Source organism: Rhincodon typus, chromosome 5 (assembly GCF_021869965.1).
Source record: "Rhincodon typus isolate 14 chromosome 5, sRhiTyp1.1, whole genome shotgun sequence".
NCBI lineage: Eukaryota > Metazoa > Chordata > Chondrichthyes > Orectolobiformes > Rhincodontidae > Rhincodon > Rhincodon typus.
The window spans coordinates 40,296,991-40,314,051 of record NC_063336.1 but is presented as its reverse complement, the minus strand read 5'-3'; the positions used below and the strand labels follow the sequence as shown (position 1 = coordinate 40,314,051).

Genomic DNA, 17,061 nt, shown 5'->3' with positions numbered 1-17,061 from the left:
AAAACTAAACAAATAAAATGATTGATGCGTACTTCCAGCATGACATCTATCAAGGACTGAAGATTAAACCAGAGATTTTTGCTCTAACTCGTTCAACGGGATCTATGGGAGTTATTTGAAAGGGGACACTGACAGCATGTTTAGCAAGTACAATCATGTTGAAACAAATTCAATGAATTTTCTCATGGTCATTCCACGAAGAACACAAAGAATGAGCAAAACTATTTTTTATTATAGATGCCAGCAAAACTTGATTAATACTGTAACCACAATCATCATGGTCCATTGCAATTCATCAGATGGTTTCACAATGTCCCATCACTCCACATTCTTTACACGGAGTACAACTGGAACTGAGGTACAGGGGATCATTCCCAAGTCTGTGATTACCAAATCAACAAAGTCAGGTGGTGTGACGTCATATACTAGATTAAGAAGGTGCAGGTTAGGATTTGAGTGCCAACTCTTCAGTGGAGTGCTTCCATTCCGAGTCACCAAAAGATCATCAGGGTCATCTGCATTAGAAAAGTTTGAAAATTCATTCACTGTGCTACTATGAACTTATACCTATCACTAGACTTTATTGGTTGGAAAATGTGTCAGGATACCTTGAGCTAGTGAAAGGTTCTGCAAAAATGCAATTCACTCAACAATAATACAGAAATAGGAGATTGTCAGTGGTTTATTCATCTATGAAGTTTATAACACATGAAAAAATATCAGTACATACATGTTGTCACACTTAAACTATGTTACACCATTCATAAGTTATCTTTTCTGCTTATAATTGGTCTGTTAGCCCTATGAACGTGGTAGTCTGTTTTGCCACAGCAAATGTCTTGTTTTTCAAAACAAATTCCTCAGAAGATTAAGTACTCGCAATAATGACAAGACCAAAGTTTAATGCCCAAAGCCACAATAGTATAGGCATAAATCTTTGTAGTTGCTTCTTAGTCAAGGGGCAAATTTCCCAATCTTATTCGCAGTTCCAAAAGAGGCAATGAAACTTATGCAACAGAAAACAAATAAATATTTTAACTTTTTATGTGAAGTTATATTTAATAAATAGTAAAGAGTACATAAACAGAGCAAAAAAAATTAAAGTAATGGAAGAAGTGAAGTAAGGCAAGTGAATTATAAATGATTACCTTTAATTTCTTAATTGTTTAATTTTACTCGTAAAGTCTCATATTTCACTACTGCCAAATCTGATGCAAGAACTAAAATGACTACACTATCAGTTTTGTATAGCACAAGCACAGTTGAAGACATGATTAAAACAATATAAGCAGTTTAAGTGTAGACTACTGACCAACAAGTCACAGCTTGAAAGAGGATATATGATTATACAACAGACAAAACTGTTAAGAACAAAGTAGTTCAACATTATTTCAGTATTGACAGAAATATTGAGAGAAGGTTAACATCACTCTCCACAAACAATTTCTAAACTATCCACTTACATTTATCATCCTGAACAGGAGAAAAATTTCTAATTTTTCTATGGCTATGGCATTTTATTGTCACTCTGAACCACCTGCAACCTCCTATGCTAAATTCCCTAACACTACCAGGGTCAGGTGAGTAGTAGCATGGAACTTTGCATCTAAAACACAAACGGTGCTAGCAAAGGAGATTTTAAAAGAAATAGTTTTCAAAAAAAAAAATCAGCTTATTGTTTTTCAAATGAATAGCTAGAATTATTTTCACCCTCCAGAAACACTTGAGAATAAGGTTATATTATTAATGTGCCTTCATTTAACTTAAGTTCTATTATATAACTTTATGAATAGACCACTCCTTCATTCAAAACTGTAATTGTTTAAGAGAGAAAGAAAATATACTTGCCTAGTTCATTTGATACAAATGAATCCGTCTGAACTCTTTCACAAAACTTGTGTGTTTCACAGCACACCAGGACTGGAACATTGTATGCTTTAGCCACAAGGGCTATCTGTGATGTTCCCACACGTGACATTACATAGCCATTTGCCAGGAGGGCATGTGCACCCAGGAACACTTTAGAAACCTATGTGGAAAATGATGTTGGATAGTTAATAAAAATCTTGGGATCAACCAAATGCCATTCTAAGAAGCAAAACATTTCCAAGCAGCTAAGTTAATTACTTGAGAGGACAGGAAAAGCTACCCAAATGTTGAACGTTTTCAGTCACCAAAAACTGTACATTATTTGAATCATAGCATTTCCTCTAATTTCAGATGTCATATACATTTTGAAGGCAGGAGTAAAGTGTGTAAGGTGAAACAGCCTTTTAAAACTAATTAATCTGCTGTGGCATTACAAAGAACTTATTTTTCAAATGCAAGTTCTACCTTTGCTGATCTCGCATTCCGATTCTGTAATACTTTCCTAGTCTTCTACTGTGTGCCTGGTTTCCTCCTACATTCTCTCCTCTGTCACACTTTATCATTTACACATTCACTGCTGCACCCCAGCCCCAGAGTTCTATTCTGTGCTTGCATGTATACTTACTATTGTTGAATGTGTAAGATATATATTTATAATTCAAGGTCATGACTTGAAACACTTATTGTTTCCAGAACCACAGCATTCCCAGATTTTATTTCAGGTTTCCAACATTTAAAGTATCTTGCTTTTGCATATGTATTTTTCTGCACACCCCTCCTTCTGTATGTTATAACTTTTGTGCACATTGTTCATTGTTTCTCTCTGTACCTTTCACACTGATCAGTCAGAGCTCTAAACATCAGACTGTCACATAAATGAAGGTGCTTTTCTCTGGCTATAAAGTCCTGGCCTGGCGGAGCATCCCGTAATTTTTATACACTCTTACATAGAACCCAATCAGCAAAGCAGCACTGCGGGCCCCAAAGGTACTTCCTCAGCATCTAGTGATGGTAAGGAGACAATGCAACAGTATTGCCTGGCAGGTCCCAATGAAAATATTTCAGTGTCATTATCAGTAAACTTTCTAGTCAACAATGTTATCTGTACTCAAAAGATCCAAAGTGGATATAACAAAAGGAAGTATTTTCTAGTCACACAGTTCCCCAAGATCTTGTGTTTCAATGAAAGTTTGATTTTCAAAAAAGGCAGGCCACCCTAAGCAGAAAAAGTAATAACTTTTAAAAAGTGATAAAAAAAAGTAATTCAAGGACATTTACAAACACACCTCAGGCAGAATGTAAGACACAGCACTAATGAGAACATAAGTGCAGCGAATCCCATTCCGCACTAATCTCCGGAGTGCCTCTCTTCCTTCCAGTTTCGGCCGGCTGTCTACCACTATAACCTTGAACTTCTTTGCCTTGTGTGCATCACAAAGGATAGAGGTCACTAAAGAAGAACTGAAAAATAAGATAAAATGTGACCTTTTCAAAACAAGAATACAATTTCAGGCATAATGTCATGACTTACAATTCAGAGATAGCATAGAGCATGGTGCACCGACAACCTCTTGTGCTTTATCATTCTACAATCATTTTCAAGAAAGTTTAACTAACTTTGTTCAAGACAAGGAATCTTGTTTGATATTTCTCATTTGCAAATTACAACTTCCTCTCATGTCATTCCGTGGGTGTAATGACAATCTGTCATTCAACTTTGGCAAAACTAAAGAACTGATCATTGACTTCAGAAAGAAAGGAGGAGAACATCTACATCAACGGAACTGAGATTGAGAGGGTGAACAACGTCAAGTTCCTTGGAGTGACGATAAGCAACAACCTGTCCTGGACGTCCCACCTAGATGCGACAGTCAAGAAGGCACAACAATGCCACTTCTTCCTTAGGTAGCTCAGGAAATTTGGCATGTCAATAAGGTCCATCATCAACTTCTACAAATGCACAATTGAAAGCAAATGTCCAGGGGCATACTGGCGTGATATGGTAACTGCTCTGCCCAGGACCACAAAAAAAACTACAGAAGGTGGGGTGCACAGCCCAGGCTGTCACAGAAGCCAACCTTCCATCCATGGACTCCATTTACATGGCTCACTGCCACGGAAAGGCTGCCAAAATCAAAAACCCATCCCACCCTGGTAATAATCTCCTACAACCTCTTCCATCAGGCAGAAGATACAAAAGCCTGAACACATGCACGAGCAGGTTCAGGAGAGCTTCTTCCTGGCCGTTATCAGACTGATGAATGGATTCTCTAGCCTCAAATAATGCTGATCTTGCTAATGTTGATCTCCTCTAGCACACATCTTATGCAATGTAGTCTGTATGCCTCTGTCCAAGTCTTTTTGATCTGTACATCCTTTGCTTATTATGATCTGCCTGCACTGCTCATAATCATAGCTTTTCACTATTTCTGCACACTCGAAAACAAATAAATAAATCAATCATCTCCAAATAAGTGCTGACCTGCTCTCTGGTAAACAGTAATACTCAGTGATATAGAGTAGGATACACATCGAATTGGTGCACTGCACAGAAAAGTATGCAAATGTCAAAAGACACGTGGGTCTCCAAATTAAAATAAACAGAAGCGTTTAAATTTAGACATGTTCTTAGATGCAAACACTACCATTTCAGGCAACTATTTTACTTTGTAGCTACTGTGCTAAGGCCCTAGAAAACACTAACGAGGGACTAATAATTTAACAACAACATTTCTAAAATATCTTACCATCCATATACCAGAATTACGTCACCATCATTAATTTTCTCAGATGCTGATTTTGATATGGCTTTAGCAGCCAGTTGAATCTTCTCTTTCACGTATTTATCTATACAATTTAATAGCGTTTCTTTCGCCTGGAATAAAGCAACAGACAAGCTTATGGATATTTGTTTCTTTATACTTTTAAGATAGAGTAAGAAACAACAGATCATATACAAAAAAAGTAATTAGGGGCTGCAGCAAAAATTGGTCCTGAACTGTCAGTAAAAAACATAAAGCAGGCCATGTGCAGCATATCCAGATTGGATTCAAAAAATAGCAAAGCCAAAAAAATTTGAAGATTTTAAGCAATCCGACAATGTGTAAAATAAAAGCAACAGGGCATCAAACCACCTCGGCAGGAAAAAATGGAACCTACACTTCAATGTGATACCGCCAGGTAGCACAGAATGGAATCAAAATGGGGTCTGAGCAATTGTTCCAAACTCAAGGCTCGCCTCACTTGAAAAGTGTTGTTTGGCCAAAGAATGAATGATTCATCTTGGGTGAATCAGTTACAAGTTGGAATAGTGTTAGAGAAACAGATGAACCTTCATGAAATTTTTGCTGATTTACGTGTAGAAAATGTATTTACTCTGAATATACGATCTGTCAGAAGCACCTGGTGTCAGCAGGCAGAAACACATCTTGTGGGGTCAGTCAACCAAAGACTGATAAAATCAATCATAAGTCATCAGTTATAAGGTGGTCAGTGCAGTGATGAACGCTTTCAGCATGCTTTCTTTCATTGGTCAGAACACGGAGTATAGTAGCTGCAATGTCTTGTTGCAGCTTACAAAACGTTGGTAAGGCCACATTTGGAGTGCTGCATGCAGTTTTGTTCACCTTTCTAAAGAAAGCATATTATTAAACTAGAAAGAGTGCAGTAAACATTTACCAGGATGCTACGTGGACTGGAAGGAGGGACTGGATAGGCTAGGACCATTTTTTTCCCTGGAGCATAGGAGACTGAGTGGTGACCTTATGAAGGTCTGTAAAATCATGAGAGGCATAGATAAGGGAGATAGCTAATATCATTTCCCTATGGTAGGGATGTCTAAAACTAGAGGGCAAAAGTTTAAGGTGAGAGGGGACAGATACAAAAGGGCCCAGAGGGGCAATTTTTTCCACACAGAGCGTGGTGAGTATCTGAAACGGGTTCCGGATGTAGTGGTGCAGGCGAGCACAATTTTGTTATTTAAGAAACATTTGGACAGATACATGGATGAGATAGGTAAGGAGGGATATGGACACAACACAGGTAAATGGGACTAGTTTAATTGTGAAAACTGAGCAGCATGGACAAGTTGGGCTGAAGGGCACGTCTCCATGCTGCAAACCTCTGTAACTTTGGGCCAAAATCACTGATAAGCTTAATGCGCTGCATGACTATCTCACTCATTTGATCTTTGTGACAGAAATTCTGTCAATGATTAAAGAGTTTAAATTTTATGTGAACATATTAGGAAAATTAAGAATCAAATCTATTTTTCTCCACGATATTAACAGGGCACTAAATGGGAACTATTATTTATCATAGAATGTGCTGTAAGAGTTTACTGATGTTGCAAATTATGTCAGAAAAGAACACTAAAGATGTTATTACAACATTGACAGCTCCAGTAAAATACTCTAAAAAGGAGAAGGATAGTTATATATTTCAATTACACCTTTGCTTCTAAATTTGTCAAAAGATAATACTGGCATTTCTACGATTATAACATTATCATCTGCTCAGTGACTAATTACTTTAAATTCTTATTGAACTTAAGTTAGATTTCAAGAGCAAGTTACTTTAACAATCAGTAACACTTGCAAGTGTTGGAGGGAATCTGGAACTCAAGCCTGTTAGGTGGTAGAAGCAGAAACCCTCATAACATTTAAGAAGCATTTAGATGTACTCTTGTAATGCCAAGTCATACAAAGCTATAGAACAAGTGCTGCAAGATGGGAATAGAATAGTTAGGTGGTTGGTTTTGACAGGCACAGACTTGATGGGCTGAAGGGCCTTTTTCTGTGCAGTAGATCTCGGACTGTATAACTATAAATTAAGGTGCTGGATTAGGGCCACTCAATTATGCTAACACCAGCCTATGACACAAACCATGGTTCTAAATTAAGCAAATTTAAGTAAATTCAGCAGCCAGTATAAACCATTATTTTTCTGGAAGGTTTTAGGTTTTGTAGATTGCAGAGTTTAGAAAGATATGGAACTTCTTTGCTACTGACACCAAACCAATGATTATTTCCTTTTCTTGTTCACAAGGGAGGTTGAGCCATATATGTTAAAAATCTGCTTCCAAACAGTGAAACATTTTGGATGATTGTTATAAGGTATCCCAAATACCCAAACAATTTTAGCAATGCCATAGGAAATGAACATGATGTCAATGATAATTCTAGAACAGGGTTGTAACTGAGCCTATGTTTTTGCTTGATTGAATCAGCATTTAATGCAAACCGACATAAAGTAAGTTCCTATTGAAATATATTTTCTTTTTTCTTCTCTTTCTGAAAGAAATCAATCATTTTATGACTTACACACAAACCTTCTGTCATAAATTCTTAAAAAGTATCAAACTTCCTACGAAGAAAGGTATCACATTAAAGTATAGAACTGTTCTTACCTCATCCTCCTTTACGCTTGCAGGAATATTTGAGATTTCCTTCTTAATGAATTTGATAGCATTGCCCATACTAGCTGAGAGTGATCGGCACTCATTCAGAAAACTGGAAAACAGAAACAATACATCAACAAAATAAATCCTTAGAAGAACAGAACACATACAAATGCTGTCCCATTAACTGGAGTATCATTTTCAATCAAGATTGCCTTAAATGATGGTGCAGCCACTGGGAAGACATGCTACTGTCAAATGATTGTTGGGGTAGGCATGGAAAGACATTGAATGTTCATTATTATAAAGATCTGTTAAATTACCAAAAGGGTCTGTGGACAAAGAAACAAGTTCCTTGATTTGCTGAAGGAACTTGTGTAAATTGCATTAGTTGCTGTAATCTGCAGCCTAACTAACTCCACCAAGGGCATGCTCCTGTATTCGAGTTCTTGCCATTTATCCTCCATGCTGCATGATGGGGAGGGATCATAAATAGGAATTTTTTTTTAAAGTGATGAGATTGGGTTAATTACCCATTCCTAATTGCCCTTGAGGTAGTGTTGATGAACTGCCCCCTTGAATCATTTCAGTTGATTTGGTGAAAGTTTTATCCCAGTGCTTTTAGATAACAAAATCAGGATAACCCTCATAACACAAGAACACAAAATCTACTTTGTCAGCAATGGCCAGGCATTATGCCACCCCATCACTTGTCTCCAAATGTCATATGTCAACACACTGTCTTTTTTCTTTAATTCATTACTGCTGGGCACATTCTGACTAGAATTTTTCTGACACATTGGACATGGGTTTGGAGGGGAGTGAACGTGGAAATTTGGAGTCCTCCAGGTCTGCTCTTAGAGTCATAGAGGTCTACAGTACAGAAAAAAAGCTATTCAGCCCATTGAGTCTGCGTCGATCAAAAACAACTACCTAACTATTCTAATTTCATTTTTCAGTACCTGGCCCATTGTCCTGTATGCCTTTGTATCGCAAGTGAGCATCTAAATATTTCTTAGGAATTATGATGGTTTCTGTCTCCACCACCCCTTCAGGCAGTGAGTTCAAGATTCTTATCACCTTCTGGGAGAAAAACAAAACTTCTTCATATTCCTTTTAAACTTCCTGATGTTAAATTTATGCACTCTGGTAATTGATCACTCCAAAGGAAAATGTTCCCTCCTGTCTTCTCTATGGCCCTCATAACTTTATAGACCTCTATCGTGGCCCACCTCAGTCTGTTATGCTCCAAGAGAAACAACCCCAGTCTATCCAATTTCTCTTCATAACTAAAACTCTCCTGCCCAAGGAATCTCCTCTGCACCCTCTCCAGAACAATTACTTCCACTTCCTATAATGTGGATTCCAAACCGCACACAATACTCTAGTCAGGTTTTATATAGTTCCAGTGTATCTTCCCGGCTGTTAAAATTCTATGTCTCGGCTAGTAAAGGCATCCCATATGTCTTCTTAACCACTTTAGCTACCTGGGCCACTAACTTAAGGGGCCTTATATACTACAAACAGTAAGGGCTCCAATACTGATCCTAGTGAAATGCCTCTGATCACAGGTTTCCACTCACAAAAATACCTGTCAACCATCACCCTCTGTTTCCTGCCACTTAGCCAATTCTGGATCCAATTAGACAAATTTCCTGGGGTCCCATGAATTCTCACCTTGGCAATCAGTCTCCCACACGGGACCTGATCAAAAGTCTCACTGAAGTCCACATAGACTACGTCAAATGCATTGCGCTCATCTACACATCTGGTTACCTCTTTGAAAAATTCAATCAAGTTGGTCAGGCATGACTTCCCCTTAACAAAACCATGCTGACTATTCTTGATTAATCCCTGCCTCTCCAAGTGCAGATTAATTTTGTCCCTTAGAATTGTTTTCAATAGTTTCAACACCTTTTAGAGGTTATCCTGACTGGGTTGTAGTTTCCTGGTTTATCCCTTGGTCCTTTCTTGAATACTGGTACCACATTGCTGTCTTCCAGTCTGCTGGCACCTCTCCTGTGGCCAGAGAGGAATTGAAAATCTCTGACATGTTCACACCTTGATGGGCTACTCTCAAAGGCAGAGACCAAGTAGCAGTGGCAGGTAGCCAATTAAGATATTTAAAAGACAATGATCCAATATTCTGGTAACGTACTGAAACGTTAGTGACAGCACATGACACCCCTGACGTCACCCCTTGTGGGGCTGGAGACTGACAACGTATCAAAGACCACCGCATAGTTGAAGATCAGAGTGCCAGCCTATGAGTTTTTAGATTCAAGTGGCAGTACAAATGTAATTAAGCAACACATCCACAGGCATAGCCCTGCACACTGCTGAAACAGTTCTGATCAATAGTCAAAGAATTCCATTTGATCATTTAATGAGTGCCTCTAAGTAGTGCCCTAAGCTCTGAGTATCTAAGCAGCTCTTGCATTCTGCAGGACTGACAACTGTCCCTCCCTTAAGCCACTGCAAATGCCCCCCTATAAATGCGTCACGTGCTGTCCCAGATGGGCAGCCATAATGGTTGTAGTCTGTTTATGTGTTGCCTTTCATAAGATCACGTTGCAAGGTATACCTGTGACACAAGGTATGGGGGTGAGGTGGGGGGATCCAGGATCTCCAAATTATCCTACCTCCCTGAAATTTTAATTCTGTCTTTCAACTTCTCTCTACTCTCAGTATAGGCAAGCACATGATTATAATGCTTCCGAACCTTTTTGAGAGCTTTAGGAGCTTTTGTAAATGTAGCCGCTTAACATTAAGTGACTGCATCCTTTTAAGTTTTTCTGGCATAACAATTTTGCAGTGCCCCCATTAAGGAACTGCCTAAGTAAATCGAACACAGCATTGGTGACTGTGTATAATTATGGAATGGGCTGACACTAGAAAATTATGCAAGTGGAGCACTACACTCTAATCAACTTTACTTAAAACGTTTGCAATGTGGGAGGAGAATATTAACCATTAGTTACTGTTTCAGTACTATGAAATATGGAAACATATCTTTTCTTTACCTTTGTAAATACAGTCATATGAGCACACATATATAGGTATCAGATTGGTTACATTTTAGTGCCAGATCATGAATGAAAAACTGTAAACTAAGCAGAAACGCCAAACAAAAAAATCATGTTATATGGAAAATATTTGTTCTTGCTAGTTTTGACTAGTTACTGAGGGCTTGGATAGAGCAGATGTTGGGAAGATGTTTCTATTGGTAGGAGAGACTAGGACTGAGGGCACAGCCTTAGAGTAAAGGGAAGACCTTTTAGAATGGAGATAAGGAGAAACTTCTTCAGGCAGTGGTGAATCTATGGAATTCACTGCCACAGCAGGCTTTGGAGGCCAGATAATTGAGTTTATTTAAGATAGCGACAGACAGGTACTTGACTGTCAAAGAGATGAAGGGTTATGGGGAGAACGCGGGAGAATGGGATTGAGAAACTTATCAGCCATCATTGAATGGCGGAGCAGACTCGAGGGGCTGACTGGCCTAATTTCTGCTCCTATGTCTTATGGTCTCATGGCTTTCTGACTGAAAATCGAGAAATACCTGATATCTGGTTTCAGTTTGTTGACCAAGTCTCTTGACAACTCTTCATTTGGTGGAGTCGAGTAGTCACGAATGACCTGAAACAGAACAGGAACTAATCAGTTACAACTTTTGTTTTAAGAGAATGGCATTTGAAACAAATATGAGATTACCTACTTCTGGCATCACACATTTTAAGATCTGTCCCATTTTAATATCTGTAACAGAAAAACACTATTTCAAGTCATACCTGTTGTTAGAACATATAACATAGAACAGTACAGCACCGTACAGGCCCTTCGGCCCACGATGTTGTGCTGAACTTTTACCCTGAACCTAAGGTCTATCTAACCTCCACCCCTACCTTATACTATCATCCATACGCCTATCTAATAGCTGCTTAAATGCCCTAATGAGGCCGACTCCACTACCCTCTCCGGCAATGCATTCCACGCCCCTACCACTCTTGGAGTAAAGAACCTACCTCTGATGTCTCCCCTATATCTACCTCCACTCACTTTAAAACTACGTCCCCTTGTAATAGCTACCTCCACCCGAGGAAAAAGTCTCTGGCTGTCCACTTTATCTATACCTCTGACCATTTTGTACACCTCTATCAAGTCACCTCTCATTCTTCGTCGTTCTAAAGAGAAAAGCCCCAGCGCTCTCAACCTTTTCTCGTAAGACTTTCCCTCCATTCCAGGCTATTGAGGGAGAAACAAATGCAAGTAAAAGTGATCAGGGCATTTTTCCAGGATTGATACATTATTGTCCCTAAAGACACCAAAGACAAAGCGATACTTTTCACAAGTTTCAAAATCTCCCCTCCCCCTACCGCATCCCAAAACCAGTCCAGCTTGTCCCTGCCTCCCTAACTTGTTCTTCCTCCCACCTATCCCCTCCTCCCACCTCAAGCCGCACCTCCATCTCCTACCGACCAACCTCATCCCGCCCCCTTGACCTGTCCGTCCTCCCTGGACTGACCTATCCCCTTCCTAACTCCCCACCTACACTCACCTTTACTGGCTCCATCCCCGCCTCTTCGACCTGTTTGTTTCCTCTCCACCTATCCTCTCCTCTATCCATCTTCTATCCGCCTCCCACTCTCTCCCTATTTATTTCAGAACCCCCTTCCCCTCCCCCTTTTCTGATGAAGGGTCTAGGCCCGAAACGTCAGCCTCTCTGCTCCTATGATGCTGCTTGGCCTGCTGTGTTCATCCAGCCCTGCACCTTGTTGTCCGCGATACTTTTCACTTTGTTTGTGCAAATAGTTGAGAAACCCGATTATATCTTCGCTGTAGAAGGCCTGACAGTAGTTTGCCATTGACAGGATAATACTGTATATTCCCTTCTCATCTCAGAGAAGCTGCATATTTTCCAATGCTACATGTTTATAGATTTTTGCCTGTGGCTCAAATTTCAAGAGCAAATGATTGACTGGAACGGTTTCACTACCAATATTAAGCATATAAATGATATACTGTTTTGGCAAGGGGTCAAGTTTTTCCGAATTGTATCCCAATTAAATGTTTGTCTAATCCAACGGCATTTTATCTTAATGATTTTTCATAGAATCATAGAATCCCTACAGTGTATAAACAGGCCATTAGGCCCAATGGGGCCACCCTGATCATTCGAAGAGCATCCCACCCAAGCCCATCCCCCCTACCCCGTCTCTGGAACCCTGCATTTCCCATGGCTAATCCACCTAGCCTGCACATCCCTGAACACTATGAGCAATTTAGCACGGCCAATTCACCTAACTTGCACGTCTTTGCACTGTGGGAGGAACCTGGTGGAAACCCACACAGACATGGAGAAAGTGCAAACTCCACACAGACAGTTGCCAGAGGGTGGGATCGAACCTGGGTCCCTGGTGCTGTGAGGCAGCAGTGCTAACCACAACGCATGCCCTTCGTAGAGGCATACAAACTCCCCTTGGTCCAAATCCAAATCTGACATGTGGGATGAAAGTGAGATGAATGACCTAGTGGGTAAAGTGACTGTTGTGTGTGGAAATGAGCAAGATAAATAAGAAGGTCTTAAGTTCACATCCTGACCGGTGCCGAGTTGGCTAAACCAGACCAACAGTTGAGATACTGCTGTACACCTTAATCCATGAAAAGGGAAAAATATATCAGCCAGGTTCTTGTTCTTGATTGCTATCAATTCACTCGTTTAAAGTGCAGATGGATGGATATAAGCAATTGTAATGCTTTCTATGACCAAACAGTTCTTGACATTTGTTTATATTTCCATATTATTTGTATGCTTTATTGCTTTAACATCTTAAGGTTTCTGATCATAACTTAACCTGAAACGAGACTTAAGATCTTCTTTCTAAACCTTAATTTCCCCTCTTCTCTTTTGCAATTCAAAGAAAATATCTGCCAACCTCTTGAATTTTTTTTAAAAATCTCTCTCTATTCGCCTTTATTGAAATCCTTTCTCCTCGTTTTCAGTCAGGTATTTACCTAAACCCAAAATGAAACCACAAATTGCTGGAGAAACTCAGCAGGTCTGCAGCATCAATGTACCTCTCTCCAGAGTTAATTTTTCAAGTTCAATATTACTCTTCTTCAGAATTGCAGACTTGACCAATCTGGATGAAGTACAACTTAGTTTGCTGAGGAAAAAAAAAAACGGGTGGAAACTGAGGAGGTGCTCAGCACAAGCATTCAAACATCCTCAGATATAGGGGTGGTTCCAGAGAACTGGAGATTTGCAAGTATTACAGTCTTGTTCAAATAAAAGGACAAGGACAAACCTGACAATTACCAACCATCTTAATCTAGGTGGTGGACAAGTTTATGGAAACAATAATCACAACAAACATTAACATCCACTTGGACAAATACAAACTAACAAAGCAGAGCAGGCGTTGATTTTATTGACAAACTTGATTTTTGATGGATAGTAAAGGAGAGGGTGAATGAGGGCAACACAGTTGATCCTGATTATGACTTCCAAAAGTCATTTGCTTCATATGGATCACATATTAGGCTTGTTGACAAACTTGAAGCAACAGAGACACAAAGGCTGAAGGATAGTAAAGTTGCAGCAAAAGGCACAACCAAAGGTGCCATATACAGGGGTGTTCCCCACAGAACAGCTTTGATGGACACCGTAACTAGGGCATGGGTGAGTGGGTACAGTGCACAATTCATAAATTTGGAGATGACATGAAATTTGCAGTAAAAGAGAGAAAGTAATAGTTTTAAGATGATAGACAGGCTGGGTGAAGTTGGCAGATACATGGTAACAAATTCAATACAGAAAAATGTGAGATGATAGACTGCATTAGGAAGAACAGAAAGAAATAAACTAAAAAGGTAGAATCTTTATGTGTATGCAAGAATAGCGATATGAGGCGTTTGTGCACAAAATCTTTAATAGGTGGCAGAGCAGATTAATGAAGCAGGTAACAAAAGGGGTCTAGAAATAGACTGAACATTTACAAAAGCCTGGAAGTTATGCCAAGCCAAGATAAAAATGAGCCTGGTCCCAGCTGGGATATTGTGTTCAGTTCTGAGAACCATGCTTTAGTAAGGATGTCAACGTCTGAAAGATGTGAAGGCTTCTATAAAAAGGTATTGAAAAGACTGACTAAAATGTTTACAGGGATTGGGGTAGACTAGCATGGTTAACCGGAGAAGTTGAGGCAGCTATCCAAAGAGCAGAGTGGACAAAGAGGATATTTGATAGAGGTGCATTTATTAAAAGTTTTGATCGAGTAAACAAAGAGAAATTATTTCCAACATTTTACACAAATTAAAACAGAGGGCACAGACTTATGAATAATTTCTTCTTTGTCAATCAGCAGAGTTAGGAAAAGCTTCTTTCACACAACAGGTGGCTAGAACTTGAAGTCATAGTTTAAAAATAAAGGGTCGCCCATTTCAGACAGAGATGATGAAAAAATATTGCTCTTGAAGGGTTGGATAGTCTTCAGAATTCCCTTCTACAAAAAAGTAGACGCAGCATTTTAAAATATTTTTAAGGCTGAGGTAAATAGATTCTTGATTATCACTGGGATGAAAGATTATCGGGGATACACAGAAATGTAATGTTGAGGTTAAACTTTATCTGGTTGAGTGGTGCAGCAGGCTCGAAAGGCTGAATAGCCTACTCTTGTTCCTTTTTCATATATGTTGTCTGTTGGGTGGTGGATACAGATTTAGCAATCACTTTCAATAGGTAGATGAACAAATACGTGAAGGGTAATAAAAAAAGTACAGGTATGTGGTGGGGAGGGTGGCAGGAGAAGATAGGGCAGAATTGGATTGAATTATTTTCTAAAGAAATGGTACAGTCTCAAAAGACTAAATGGACCTCCTCCTTTGCAGGTCTATTCATTGATTCCTCTAGCTATAAAAATTGCATTGATGACTCTACTTTTTGCAACAAGCTTCCGAAAAGTCTTTTTTGCCCCCTCTGCCAAGAAGTCCCTTTTAATGCAGGCAACAGCATTATTTTCTCCTTATTTTAATAATATGACATGCACTATTTTTCATTTCGAAGAAATAGCATCTTATCTGCTCTCTTCACAGATGTTGACTGATCTGCTGCCATTTTCAAGCATTTTCTACTTCAGATTTTTATTATCTATTGTTTGCATTTTTTCCTCAGATTTTATTTGAAAAAAAAAATGACAGCTAGGTGAACTAAAAAAAGGGACCAAAAAAATTAACCTGTCGAGTAAAGACAATTTCCAGTTTGAAGTAAAAAGAATACACAGATCTAAAAGAGTAGCACTGCCAAAAACAACAAAATTCACCCAACAGCCCTAAGAATAAAGTGCTGGAAGTGGAATTGTTTCCCATGTAGATATGTCATCAGAATGTCATAAATAAAGGAATTTTACATTAATCCATGCAACACAAGTGTCAACCCGGCACTGTAAGGAATAATTTAAGTCAGCTGAAATTGTTCTGCTCGTCAACACACAGGAAGAAATAATCATTCTCAATTTCAGTCAACACTACTTTGGGATGGCTTCCAAAGACCTCACTTTGGAAAACAAATAATGCAGACAAAAAGAAAAAGGAATTACCTTACAAAAACTCAACCACATCTTTGGTGGGCTATTTTGTTAATACTATACGTCTTATCTATTCTTCAGGACATAGATTCACGTATCCCATACCTGTTTAAAAGCATGTAGTAATGCTATGCATCGTGCATTAGATCCTACGATAATTCCCTGAGAATACTGTAATCCCAGACGTACAATAGCAGGGTGAAGCACAGTCGAGGGGATGCTGCAAAGAATCAAAAGAAATAGCAGCATAAATGTCAATTACATTTGTAAACAGTGTTATATTTAGGCTGAAGGCTGTATCTAAAATGAAGTTTTGCTACACCAAAAAAGCTAATTGCTGAGCATAACTAGCATGGTAAAAACCATAATATCAGAATTAGTATGCTGATGTAAACATAAACCTTGATAGTGAATTCACTATCTAGATATCTAAACACCGGCAAATAACTCACTGAACAGTATTCAAACTGCAGTGAAACTGCACAATTTTAAGATATAATCATTAGATTGCCATACAGAACAAGGGATTAAAGTTTTGCATCTGGTGTCTGAGGATCTTCAACTCTGTTTAAGTATGAACTCGATGATAATCAAGTCAAATTGTAATGTGTCAAAAGCAAAAACCCAACCCCCAAAAACCAAAGAAAAGTTCTCTTTTTCAACATCAAATTTCATTTTCTGCTGCACCACCAAAGCAAGTTCAGTATTGCTGAGCAAAGGACACATTTTGACAAAGCTTTAGATCTTTCACTCATCCAGATAGAAAGCCAAATTCAAAGGAAAACCAACATTGATACTGTACAAAAGAAAAGTGCTGATGGGTTGGCAACAGAACTCTGATTAGTACAGGTACTGCCATGGAGAATCACCCAATAATGCTAATTGTTAATTAACAATCAGGTTTTGCTTAAATTTTAAAGCGAAACAGCTGGGGCTCTGCGGTGCAGTGGTGTGCCCCTTCCCCTGAGCCAGGAGGCCCTGGTTCAAGTCCCACCTACTCCAGAGGTGTGTCATAACATGTCTGAAGAGGTTGATTTAAAAAAAAAGAAAAAGAGATAGTCTGAAATTGGCTGTCAGAGTTAATTCTTTGCACACTTAGGACTGTCCAAACAGTGGTGTCCAATTTCAGAATCACATCTAATATTGTATATCATATTGTCAGCTATGCAAGCATGAGCTGGTTGGTACGGTCAATAATTTTCTTGTTCTGAA

The 17,061-nt window shown here is 39.0% G+C and overlaps 1 protein-coding gene across 6 annotated transcripts in view; it reads right to left on the bottom strand.

Moving 5' to 3' along the window:
• Window positions 1-212: 212 nt before the first annotated feature.
• eif2b4 (eukaryotic translation initiation factor 2B, subunit 4 delta) overlaps window positions 213-17,061 on the bottom strand; it is a 93,218-nt gene continuing 76,369 nt past the window's right edge. For all 6 annotated transcript variants that reach the window (XM_048596627.1, XM_048596625.1, XM_048596626.1 and 3 more), the window contains 7 exons: window positions 15,955-16,069; window positions 10,830-10,906; window positions 7,277-7,379; window positions 4,617-4,744; window positions 3,156-3,330; window positions 1,849-2,029; window positions 213-515 (listed from right to left, as the gene is read on the bottom strand). In XM_048596627.1, the coding sequence (XP_048452584.1) occupies window positions 319-515; window positions 1,849-2,029; window positions 3,156-3,330; window positions 4,617-4,744; window positions 7,277-7,379; window positions 10,830-10,906; window positions 15,955-16,069 (976 nt within the window). In that variant the 3' untranslated portion in view covers window positions 213-318. The remainder of the gene's footprint in view (window positions 516-1,848; window positions 2,030-3,155; window positions 3,331-4,616; window positions 4,745-7,276; window positions 7,380-10,829; window positions 10,907-15,954; window positions 16,070-17,061) is intronic.